At 47.5% G+C, this 12,211-nt stretch overlaps 1 protein-coding gene across 5 annotated transcripts in view; it reads right to left on the bottom strand.

Moving 5' to 3' along the window:
- The window catches only part of MYOF (myoferlin), a 148,169-nt gene that overhangs the window by 17,247 nt on the left and 118,711 nt on the right, over window positions 1–12,211 (bottom strand). For all 5 annotated transcript variants that reach the window (XR_012510200.1, XM_074373942.1, XM_074373943.1 and 2 more), the window contains 8 exons: window positions 11,685–11,840; window positions 11,139–11,230; window positions 7,910–8,080; window positions 7,016–7,164; window positions 5,403–5,542; window positions 3,437–3,525; window positions 3,252–3,347; window positions 198–339 (listed from right to left, as the gene is read on the bottom strand). Coding sequence is in view for 4 of the 5 variants with exons in the window: in XM_074373942.1 (XP_074230043.1) it covers window positions 198–339; window positions 3,252–3,347; window positions 3,437–3,525; window positions 5,403–5,542; window positions 7,016–7,164; window positions 7,910–8,080; window positions 11,139–11,230; window positions 11,685–11,840 (1,035 nt within the window). In the remaining variant the exon portion in view is untranslated. The remainder of the gene's footprint in view (window positions 1–197; window positions 340–3,251; window positions 3,348–3,436; window positions 3,526–5,402; window positions 5,543–7,015; window positions 7,165–7,909; window positions 8,081–11,138; window positions 11,231–11,684; window positions 11,841–12,211) is intronic.

The following is a 12,211-nucleotide window of genomic DNA, read 5'->3' as shown; positions in this document are numbered from 1 at the left end:
ACACCCCTAACCACACAAATAGCTGCCATAGCTGTGTGACCCTGTGTAAGTATCTACACCCCGGGGGTCTCCAAGTCCCCATCTGTACCAAGAGGGAGCTGGCCCCATGACCTTGGAGGCACTGAGCAGCTCTGACCTCTTCTGAGTGCCTGTGTTAAGTGTGCCACCATTCCCCACTGGCATATTTCAGAGCTTACCTTTTTAGCAACGATGCAGAGTTGTTCAGCTGGGAGGTAGTCAAATGGGAAGACAAACCTCCAGTTAAAATTCCCTTCGCCATCCAAGGACCTGTAATGGACATCTGTTTTCTGTTTGTTTTCTTCATTGCCAGGAATCCAGCTGAAAAGCAGAAGCAAATAGACTTAGCTTCGTGTGATTGAGAAGTAATCTAGCCGCAAAATTGTGCAGTGATTAGAAGAGTCAAGGGCAGGAGAATTAATGCACTTTTCTTGGGCAGGTTCCAGTTATCTATGGAGCTAGGGGGTGATTTATGGAGGGGAGGCACTCCATTGCCTCCAACACAGGTTGTAGCCAAATAAAATATAATTCCTCTAAAACCAAAGCAGGAAACCCTTTAGACTTCAGTTAACAGGGATAAGGTGAAATTTTCTGGAAAATATCAACAACTGGGCTGCTATTTTGGGAACGCTGAAGCTTGCTGGCTATGACTGTAGTCTCCCTGACTATATAACTCATCCGTGTCTGTCATCACTGCTGATAGGCTCAATGAATATGGGTTAGTTCAAAATTTTAGCGTTTCCTTTTCCATATTTTACTTAAGCAAACAGGCATGACTTAAGTAATCTTACAGCTTCCTTTTTAAATTATTCCTCAATTTGATCACATTAATGAGACTAGCAAGGGAGATGTAAGCTGCTACTTCTATATGCGTATCTATAAAAATTCATATCCACCAGCAATGTAACATCTTCACTTTTGACATCTGTAAAGTTGCTTTTGGCCTGTGCCTGGCATACAGTAGATGGGTTGAAGGGGTGCATGAATGAACGTGGCTGGGAGGAAGTGTTGTCACATCTACCTGCTATGGGGAAGGCTCTTGGTTTGGAACCAGAGAAATACGAGATTTTAGACTAGAAAAGTGGAGGAATGCATGGTTCTCAACACTGACTGCACATTAGAGTCACTGGAATCAGCTGGGGAGCTTTTAGAGATAATGACGTCAGGACCCCACGGGGAGAGACTCTCGGTAGGAGGCCAGTCTGGCTGTGAATTTACTCTTCCATTGACTCTCAGCTTCATCTCCCATGTGTAAAATGAGGTTAATGATATGTGCTCTCTTCAGATGGTCCACACGAGGACAGAATGAGAAGGCCAGGGTGGGAAGGGGGAAATCCTTAAGTCACGTTTACGACCGTCGCTATGAACCAGGTCAGGTATGTAACATGACTTATTTTATTCTTCCCAACTGTGTAACTATCTCCATTTCACAGATGAGGAAACTGAGGTTCACAAAGGATCTGCATCTCACACAGCTAGCAACAGACAGAAGTAAGTATAACCCCTAGGCCTGCCTGACTCCAAAGTCCAGGACTATCACTCTGCTCAAAGGACCATGGATTCTAGAAAGTCATGTGCTGACATTAGATCCTATTTTTGGTAGTGGTATTAATACCAATCAACTACAGTAGTTTTACTTTTTCGTAGTCAATTAACTACCCAGAGAACTTAGTTGAGTCTTTCTGACAATTAACTTTTAAGCTCTTGAACTAACTCCCTGAAGAGAGTCCACACTCTTTGGCAAGGACCTTGGTAGCTTCACCTCCTGGTCCATCCCCAGATGTCACCATCACCCTCCCCCAGATCGCTTACCCCTGTAGCTCTTCCCTCCCTTTTTTCATGAATCTTTTTCACATTTTAATTGGAAAACAAGTTAAACAACTACTCTAAGTGTATGTATTTGTGTACTTACCGGGTGTTACCTACAAAGCCATACCTACAAGTGTAGTGCATTATTCATCTTTTCACAAATAGTATTTAGATTTTCATTCCAAATAGAATATGCTACTTTAGATTGTGCTTTATTCTTTTGATTACTGGAGTTTTCTCTCCGTCCAGTATTACTTGAATTTGTTTCTCTGATTGGAAAAAAAATGCTTATGATACTCAAATAAATTTGCATATATATAATTAGCTGGAATTAGTTTTCCTTGGGGAATGGTAATAAGATCCTGAAATGAGAAATAATGAAGAACTTAATGAACCATTCCCTGTTTAGACTGAACCTAAATAACAGTAATTATGTCTTTACCAAAGTTTTGATTGAAGGCCACTTGGGATCCTAAGTGAAACTTTGTCCTCACTTTATGAATATATTAAATTTCAACAAGTCTTATCTTTTACATATCAAGGAACCAAACTCAATCCATGTGAAGTGGTAATATACTATCTAAATTTTCCATAGTATGATGGTTAATTTGATGGGTCAGTGTGACTGGCCGTGGGATGCCCAGATTAAACATTATTTCTGGGTGTGTCTACGAGGATGTTTCTGGGTAAGACTAGAATGTGAATGGGCAGGCTCAGTAAAGTCGATGGCCCTCTCCAGTGTGGGTAGGCATCATCCCATCTGTTGAGGGCCTGAATACAACAAAAGGCAGAGAAGGAAGGAATTCACTCCCTTTTTTTTCTGCCTCATTGTTTGAACTGGGATATCTCATTTCATCTTCCCCTGACCTCAGACTGAATTACACAAGTAACAGCATAACGAGCACCTATGACACTTCACACCCTGGAGGCAGGCACTCGGGAAATGATGGTGGAATCAATGATTTTAAAGATTCTGCTCATGTTTCCTTTTTTTCTGTGGACCTGAGCCGCTGGTAATAAAATCTAAAATCCCTAGAAAAAGAAATTTTGGAAGCTCTACTTTTGTTTATAGAGCTAGTTATTCAAGGTCTCAAAAAGGATTTAAAATGAACTATATGACTAAAAAGGCTCAGAAATAACAAGTCTGCTTAACAAACTGAACAAAACCCGCTTTCTTAGAAGAGAAGCAGAGAAACACTGAGCAGTTCTGATCGGCATGAGATGCCTCCACTTACAAACAACGTTCACGTGGGTTTCTTTCTTTCCTGTTCTTTCTCCCTTTGTCTCCCTGGAGCTCCCTAAACAAACTGCATTAACGAGATAAAACAGCTTCGAGCAGCCAAGATCCTAGAGTGGACACCTTCAGTCATGAAAGAGAGCCTGTTTTGTTCTGAGTGTGTCAAAGACTCGCGCGCCGGCCTCACCCTTTGACGTAGATGTCGCTCATTTCCTCCCCTGTGATGCTCTTCTCGTCCAGGACAACATCCTTTGTGTTCCAGATGATCACACGCAGGTAGTACCTGAAAGGAGCACATTTAGAAGGTTCCTTTTTCCTCTGGTCCTGACCCAAGACCCCAGGGCAATACAGCAGGGTCTCAAGATTACTTACTTTTTGGCTTTCCGGGGGGTGATGTTGAAAGGAGGGCCTGGTGGCCCCAAACTCTTGGGGAAAACATCCACCCACATCTGAAGTTTCCCCTAGATCATTCAAAAATGAAAAGAGGAAGTTATGTGATGGGTGGTAGAGGCTACAATTTTCTTTCATATTTCTTAGGCGAGACTAGTTCTTTGGGTCTCCTAATTTATTAGTCCATATGGACAGCAAAAAAAAAAAGGAGTAAAAGAGTGAAGCAAGACGAATCTTATACCATCAGTGTCACTCAGACCATCCACCCCATTCTCTCCCAGGGGTCTCCGATGGAGGTGCGTGCCCACCTGTATCATAGTCTGAGTCTTCCCACTGCTAACACCACACATACACACACCCTCTTACAACAACTTAAAGTTGGGCTCTTCTCTCAGAACAGTTTTCATCCTGTCCCTCTATCGATCATCGCATTGTCTACTTGATACCAGTCCCAGTATTGTGACACCCAAGGGTTTCTCTACTTACCTCCAGACAGAAAGCCAATATAATGCAAAAAGGTATTTAATTTTTTAAAATAAAGAATTAACAGCATGGCACTTTCTAAGGAGAGACTCAGACAATGACAAGAACATGACAGTTCCCCCAAGATGGGGGCTCCCACCAAGGGGGAGGGTGAAAGTCTGGACTGACAGCTGTGCTGCCATCTTGGTGAGGCCCCTCTCAGGTCTTTGACTGCCCTAGACCAGGCCCATCTATCTGACTGGAGTACTCTTCCAGACAGGCGAGGAATGCCATTACTAAACTATCAACCATACGATCCAACTTAAAATTCCCCAAACTGTCTTTCTTTGGATGTTTTGTAGACTCTGCCTTCATGACAAAAACAGACTGGTCTTTAAGTAGGTTGCCAAGGAAACCACTCGATTGGCTTCCTAATGCACTGTGATCAAAATGAATTAACTGGAGCTCTTGAAAAGGGATTATATTTTACCATGATCCTGACTCTTTTCCAGCTAATCTCTAGGGCTCAAGGTTCTACAATACATCAAGCACGCTGCAGAAATCAGGCACCCAGGTGTCCCCTAAGATCCAGCTACAGTCTGTTCAAAGTGGCAGGCAGAGGTGGTGGGAGGATTGGCGACTTCCCAGGGAGAAATCTTCCTCGCTTTGTAATTTCTTAAAACTACTCATTTGAGGGGTGGGAGGGGAGAGAGGAGGATAAATGGGCTCTCTGGGGGAAGGGAGAAGAAATGAAAACATGGAACAGAGTAAGAGTGAGTGACAGAATAACCCAGTAAGCCCAGGCCCATTGTCGACCATGGTTCTGCTCTCAGCGTCAACAATATTTGCATCTATTAGATTAACATTTCTTAAAGTGTGATTTCCTAACCATGTACATCAGAACACATCAGAACCTCTCCAGGTTCTCTGCAGGCACGGATGGCCTGGGAATCTTCACTAGAACAAGCTTCCACACAGATTATTTTGTCATGTTCCATGTCTCCCCTTGCCTCTCTGGGAATGGCTCCTCCCACAGGGTCCCTGTGATGAGCCATCCTGTGACCTGTGCCCCTGCTCTCCTGGCTAGAGCCGAGTGGTCCAGTGGTGGACAAAGGGGCCAAGTTGGGACAACCAATCCTTTCCACATTTGGAAGAAGATGAGGCTACATTATAACATAAGCTCAGAAAGTGTCCACAATACTGTGACACAGGGGAAGGTGACGATTGCAGGAAGAGTGCAGGCTAAAGTGGGCTCAGAAACAGACAAGAGGCAGGGAGACCCTGGTCCACGTCTGTTCTGAGTCATGGTCACTCTGCTGCCTGGGCTGACTGAGTTACCTGAAGATCCTTACAATAAATTCCCGTTTGGGATGAAGCTAATCTGAGTTTCATTTGTATTTCTTGTGTATCTAAAAGTGTTCAAAAGCATTACAAGAGGCAAGCCCATGTCAGCTACTGCCGCCGCGTCTGGCAGAGAGCCTTTTACCTGGGAGATGTTGGGCTGAAAGGTGCTATGCAGGGTCCTTGTTTCCACGTGTTCAGGGACCAGCCCCTGAGTCCTGAGGATGTGAAGGGCTAGGCGCTCCTCGGGGGCCCCAAGGTGCTGGTGCAGGATTTTGTTGGCTTCTGCAATAGAAAAGGACAGGGAGACAGGGATGGGCTTCTGGGACCAGTTCAACCAGATCGCCTTGAGGGCTTTGCAGCACTTCACCCCAGACTTTGCAAAGCTGGGCAGGCTGTGCCATTGTGCAAACTTCAGCTTATGAAAGTGCTGTCGATAGAAACAGTTCCTGACCAGGGGCCCTGCCCCAGCCAGGCTCATACCTGACTTGTGGGCTGCTAGCAAAGGGACCGGAACACACTAGAATGTGTGAGAGCAGCCCCTATTTACTCACGGCCAGACTCTGTGTCCCAGTCTCCCTTGCAGTTAGGGGTGGCCATGCAACCAAGCTAGGCTAGAACATAACGCAGGCGGAAGTAACGTGTGCGTCTCTTCAAGCCCCGGCCCATAAAACCCTCTCATGTAGGAGTCCCTGTGTGCCTTTCTCTTCCAGATGCAGAAGAAAACGTCCTGAAGATGGCAGAGCAAAAGATGGAAGGACCAGGTTCACGAGGCATTACTTGGAAGAGGGCACTCACCTATAGGAATACCTGTTTTGAATTTATGAGAAATAAACCTCTATTGTGTTAAGCCACTGAAATTTGTTGTTGGGGTGTTGTTCGACTGTTGGGGGTACCCTTCTCCATGAGGCCGTGCTGCTTGCCAGTCTATTCTCAATCCCTTTTGCAGGTGCTCACGTTACAGCGACATCAGCATTTCTTAAACATCTAATTATCCCTGATACTGACTAGGTCCTCTTTGGATAGAAAGACAAATAGTTTCTTAGCATGTCAAGAATAAACAGTCAAGTGTCAGGAAGCACTTGCATTCCCATGTGTGTCTTTGCCCAGCTTTCTCCGAGTATCCTGGGCACCCTCAGAGTCAGCCCTATTGCCAGCCCCTCCAGGAGGCCCTCTTCCCTGTCAAACACCAAATCACGCCATAGCTTCTATGCTCTATTAAGCTTATTTCAGTCTTTGTCCTAACGCAGCTAGCTGTCTGTGTGTCAGGACAGACTGTACTAAAACTTACTGCTTGGGAGAGAGCAAGACCCCCAGCTCGGACGTGAGCCAGCTGTGAACTTAGCAGAGTCTTCAAACCAACCCCCAGCATCCCTGAGCCTTCTTGGAGAAGGGCTGGAAGAATGACAGAATAAACCTGGAAGAGACGTTCCTGCACTACTATCTGAGCACTTTAGAGCTAATTATGCACGACATGGAACGTAGTTAATTATTAGAACTTTGTGTTCAAAGCTCAAATGGCTGTGACCTAAAAAGGTCAAGTGAAACACAAGGCAGACAAGAAAATGTGTCCACTCTGACGTTGACATGACAGCCAAACTCTGCTATAATGGGGCTTTTGTTAGATGGTCATGTGTGCGGAATCCCCTATGGTATTAAGGTGCCACTCTGCCCACCCACCTCCCCAGCGCAAACCCAGGAGTATAAATGGGTTGCTATACCTTGTAACCAGCTTGCAGTCCATGGCAATGTGCTTACCAAATTCATCCAGGCTGTAGTCTCGTCCTCCATATCTGATTCTGTTTCCATCTTCAGAAAGGATGGGTGGTGGGAAGCCTTTGAATCTGGCTACGTTTTGAAGCAGTTGTGTTGGTTTCAGTTGATCTCGCCAGGTATTTACTCCAGAACTGTGAATACCCCACACCCCAAGTTACCACAGGGTACACAGGTTTTTCTGGGCTTCACACCCACATACTTAGAGGCACTGTCATGTAACGGGGGGGGGGCAGGGAATATGCTCTACACATCGGCTTTTGCCTAGAAATCTATTTAGGATTTAGAGACCTAAAATCCACGATTATTTTGGCCTCAGCCAATTGATCCTCCCCCAAACCCCAGTTCCCTCCTCTGTAAAAAATGAGGAGTTTGAGATCACCATAATCATAAGAGGCTAACTTATAAACTAGAAATCACAGGCTGTATCTCATTGGATACCACAGAAAGACACTGTTCAGCACTCAGGGAAAGGGCGCACCACAAAATCCATCAGTTTGGAGGGAGGAGCAGGGAATCCCGGTTTCCAAAGGGCAGGGAATTCCTGCCATCAAGCATTGCCAGCGCTCAGTCCCTGGCATCAAGGAGGGGAAGCTCAAAGAATGGGGGAGGAGGGACTGGTTCTCCAAGTCCTGCTACCTGAGCCATCCCCACGGAGCTCTGCTCTGCTCCAGGGGCCAGCACTTTACAGACACCGATGTGAATGGCGCCCCCAGGAGTTGGGCAGTGCTACAGCTCTGATTCTCCCTAAGATAATTCTGAGATAACAGCATCTACCTGACTCAAAGGAGCAGTGTCTCAATGAAGACAGGCACTGAAGTGGAGCACCAGAGCTTCCCCGGGGATTAACTGCCTGCATTTATGCCCAAAGCCACTTACACACAGTACTGCTCGGGAATGCCGCAGTGGGACCCAAACCGGGAAAGGAATCGATTTTCCAGGTCAATAATTGTCTCTCCTACTTTTTCATCACGGGTAAAGGTGTCGTAATCATAGACAGAAATTTTCAGATCTTTTTCCTGAGGTAAGTAGCAGCTCAGTTCATACATTCTAAATAAACAAACAAATGCATGGTTAGTAATAAAAACAGATTATATACTTGCTCAGGAGGAGATCCAGGGCTTTACATGCCTAAGCGTGAGTCCCAGCTTTGCTGCTTACTAGCTGTGGGACCCCAGGCCAGCTACTTAACCTCTCCATGCTCAGTTTTCTCATCTGTAAAATGGTGATAACAGTCCCTACCACTCCATGTTGTTATAAGGGTCAAGAATGTATAGAAAAGGTGAAGATATGTATAGAAAGCATTTGGCATGGGTGCGTTGCTTAAAACCCAGTAGTTATGATTATGTTGGTGATAATAAATTATAAATAAAATATTAATCATTATAGCTTTATTAACATTATTATCACACAAGCCTATTAACTGGGCACCTGGGCTTCTCTACCCAGCTGGGAGATTAGTAAGACATAAACACCCTGACTTATAGCCCCTTATCTGTGCCCCTATGTTCCTTCCTCTGCCTTGACAGAGACCACTACTCCATGGAACATCCCAGACTCACCCCACAAGAGCATGGGGGGCAAGAGATGGGAATGAAAGCTGTGAGGTTCAAGCTGCCAAGAAGGCTCCCTCCTGATGGGTGGGTTTGATTCTGTATTTGCATACAGAGGGGTGGGTTCCATAGTAGGTGCTCAATAAACTTTGTGGACAGAAAACTGAAAGGCCTCTCGCATCTCTCCTCTCTCCCTGTGCCTCTGCCCCTCCTCCTGTCACTCTGTTGTGTGGACTGGTTCTTGCCCGAAAAGCCAGGAACATTAATCCCTTGAGCAGAAGAAGGGTGTGTGTCAGTGGGGCTCTGGAGAGAAGCTTCCAGGGTATCTCCTAGATAAATCTCAGCGACTTCTCTAGGCCGCTGCAGCCAGGCGGGGGCCTGTGGAGGAAGGCAGCACAGGAGAGAAGGTGCTTGAATCATGCCCACACCTGCCCCCAAATTCCATTACTGGATTCCAAGGGACAGTTATATGTGTCCCTTGAGAAAAAGAATTCTTTGGTCAAATAAGGTTGAGAACCACTTCTTTTGGCCTTCCTCTGGGCAAACCAAAGGCTCTGAAAAGTCCTGCAGTTACCTTTTTTAACCCATGAGCCCTGGTTTGATGAAGGAATATGTTTTTCCTTGGAACACTGATTAGCATCTTCTGGCAGACTGACGCTGCACTAAATGTGATGCGGAGGATACCAGGATGTGCTAACAATATGCTGAACAGTGTTCGAGCAGGAAGAAAGGCTGCCCCTTCCTGAAATCCTGTCCCAGGATCCCTGAGGGTCTCCGCTGAGAAGAAAGTCACCCTGTAAGACTGAGGCCAGGGACTGGCCATCTGAGGGTGCAGAGCCAGCATCCCCTTGGCTCCACCCTGCTGCGTGAGGCGAAGTCTGCATGGACGCCAGACGGGGATTGGCTGAATGGATGCTGACAGCATCACTTCCTCCGGGGTTGCTCTAAGCAAGACTTTTCCTGCCACTTAATTAAGCCTGTGCTTGGCTCCTCTGAGAGGAGCGACCCAGACAGGGCTGCCTTTCTCCCATAAAAGCTGGCTTTCTCTGCTTCCCTGTCTCCCTCGTACGGAGTCCTCCTTCCTGCCCTGCATGCCTTTTCCTGTCTAGACCTCAGGGCTGGATCAGCGGAAGAAAAGGAAAATGATCATGTTGCTGTGCCAGAGGATTACTTCCACTGCCTGGTCCCGGGGTGTTCCGCACAGAGCAGGGGTGTGTGCGCGTGTATGTGTGTGTGTGCGCGCGTGTGCGCGTGCACATGTGTGTGTGTATGCACAGGCACACACACACGCATGCACACTCAAGAGAGGGAAGGAATGTGTAAGGGTACAATCAACAGACACGACTGGAGAAGAAATGGATGGGCAGGATAAAGCCAGAAATTAAAACACAGCCACACGTCAAATAACAAAATGTTCTCCCTCTCGGCAGGGTTCTGGGGAAAAATAATGCTGTTCTTACCAATGGTTTGTACAAACAACATTTTTCTACAGGTGATGGCTTGGCCATGAATATGAGCATTACCAGGGGTGGTGGAAAAGCTCGAGGCTGGATCAGGAATTTTTATGTAAGTCTTGGCTGCGCTGTGTACCAGCTCTGTGGACCCAGCGCTGGTGCCATTTCCCTCACCTGCCAAGTGGGGCTGCAACGCCCTGCCCTGCCTGCAGCTGGGTTTGACCCTGAGGTGAAAATCAGACGGTGGCACTGCCCAGAGTGTAGTGTGGCAACCGCACCAATTCTGGGGTCAGGTGGCCTGAGCCTAGGTCCTGGCCCTGCTTCTCACCAGCTAGTGCACTGGGCGCTGATTCTCTCTGTGCCTCAGTTTCCTCTGTTGTCACATGGAGCCCCCCAGAGTTGTGAGGTTTTTGAGAAGTTCCATATAAATGGCTCAGCATAGTGTGTGCATGCAGGAAAAGCTCAGCAAATAGCAGCAATTACTAAATGTCAAGGCAGCTTATAGCCAGAAAAAGCCGGTCCTCTTTAGAGGTCACTCGGGTTTGCCTTCCCCTTGAGACGGTGCTGATGGGCTCCGGGTAACAGTCCAGAAACAAGCATATAGCGGCAATGATGAAGGCCATGATGCTATTTTAAAAATCTCAGGGAACAGAAGACAGAGGGAGCAGGGCATCTGACCCCCTCACTTTCTGCCCCTCTTTAGTTCTGGTAACAGAGTCAACACTGGCTCAAAACGTAGCAAAGCATCTCAGAAAACGGCTCAAACAGGGTCAGGGAGTGAGAACCTCCGTGTCCCGGCCTGTGCTTCCCACCTAGAACCACCACCTGACCGGCCTCCTGGGCCTGTCCCAGCCCCGCCCCCAGGTCTCAGAGCAAACCTCCCAGCCTTGCTTTCATTTTCTTCAGGGCACATTTAGCTTCCACAAAATTCTTTGTGCATTTATGTACTTCTTACCTGCCCCAGTGGCTTGACATTTGTCTAGTTCACAGTCACAGAGTTTCAGGGCCCAGGACACTTTCTGAGCCTGGCACACAGCGCATCCTGAGCCGAGAGGCCGTGAAGAAATGAACCACAGAAAAACATGAGGAGATGTGCGTTACCTGCCGAACACCGGGTTGATCGTGTTGGCGATGTAGTGGTCTCGGTCTTCGATTACCTTTTTGCCCAGTGTTATTTTTATATAAGGGTCACACTGTGGGGACAAGACAGACAACACGTTATGTCACCTTGGGGTGCCAGTTTGAGTCCGTTTCTGGGACAAGCTCAGGTGAGCCTCACTCTCGCCTGCACGCGGATGGGAAGGGGTGGCCTGAGACCAGGTCTGGGCAAGGCTCCCCCGGGCGCCCCGCAGCCAGCGCGCCTTTGGAGAAGCCATGTGGGGCAGAGGCCACGGCGGGAAAGCAGTGACAGAGCAGTTCTCCGAGGTCCCATCTGTAAAATGAGAAGGACGAACCAGAGGCTCCCAAACCCCTTCAGGCTCTGAGGTAAATCCCTGTTGGGACAATCCTCCTGAACAGATTGTCTGGATGCAGTATCTTTCCCCTGCATGAGATAACAGACGCCCAAATAGAAAGAGCATGACAATTACTGCGCTGATGCCTGTAATTACCCTGCTACAGGAGAAGGCCCCACACCCAGACTCTTACCAGGCCATTGTTGTCCTGGGGCTGGAGCTCTAAGCCTCGAACAATGTAAATCCTAACCGTGCATTCCTGTGGGACGCTGTCAGGTAATTCCCGAAACTGCCGGGGAGGGGCTGGCACGCTGGGGTCATCCGACAGGGAGTAGATTCTGAAGGAGCCCTGGGAGAGACACACACAGATGGACTCGCAGGGCCCTGGGGCGCCGGTGCCGAGGGCTCCGGGGCAGTGCCCTGCTCCCCCAGGACCTGCGCGGCAGCCACGAGGGCTGTGGGACTGGGTGATGGACAGCCGCCTTTAACCACGTTGTGCTTGCGTGTTGCCAGTAGGGAAAGTAAATGATGAAGTAATTACTTAATAGATCACAGGGGAGAAGAAAGGGCAGGGGAGAAGCAGGGAGGCCAGACAAGAATGTAGGCAAGACGTGGCGGTGGCTTGGACCAGTATGATGGCAAAGGAGATGGTGAGGAGTGAAATTCTGCACAGTTTTTGAAGATAAGAAGAAAAATGATTATTTTTAAACCCAATAAAGT

Source organism: Camelus bactrianus, chromosome 11 (genome assembly GCF_048773025.1).
Source record: "Camelus bactrianus isolate YW-2024 breed Bactrian camel chromosome 11, ASM4877302v1, whole genome shotgun sequence".
Classification (NCBI taxonomy): domain Eukaryota; kingdom Metazoa; phylum Chordata; class Mammalia; order Artiodactyla; family Camelidae; genus Camelus; species Camelus bactrianus.
This window is presented reverse-complemented; position numbering and strand designations above follow the sequence as displayed.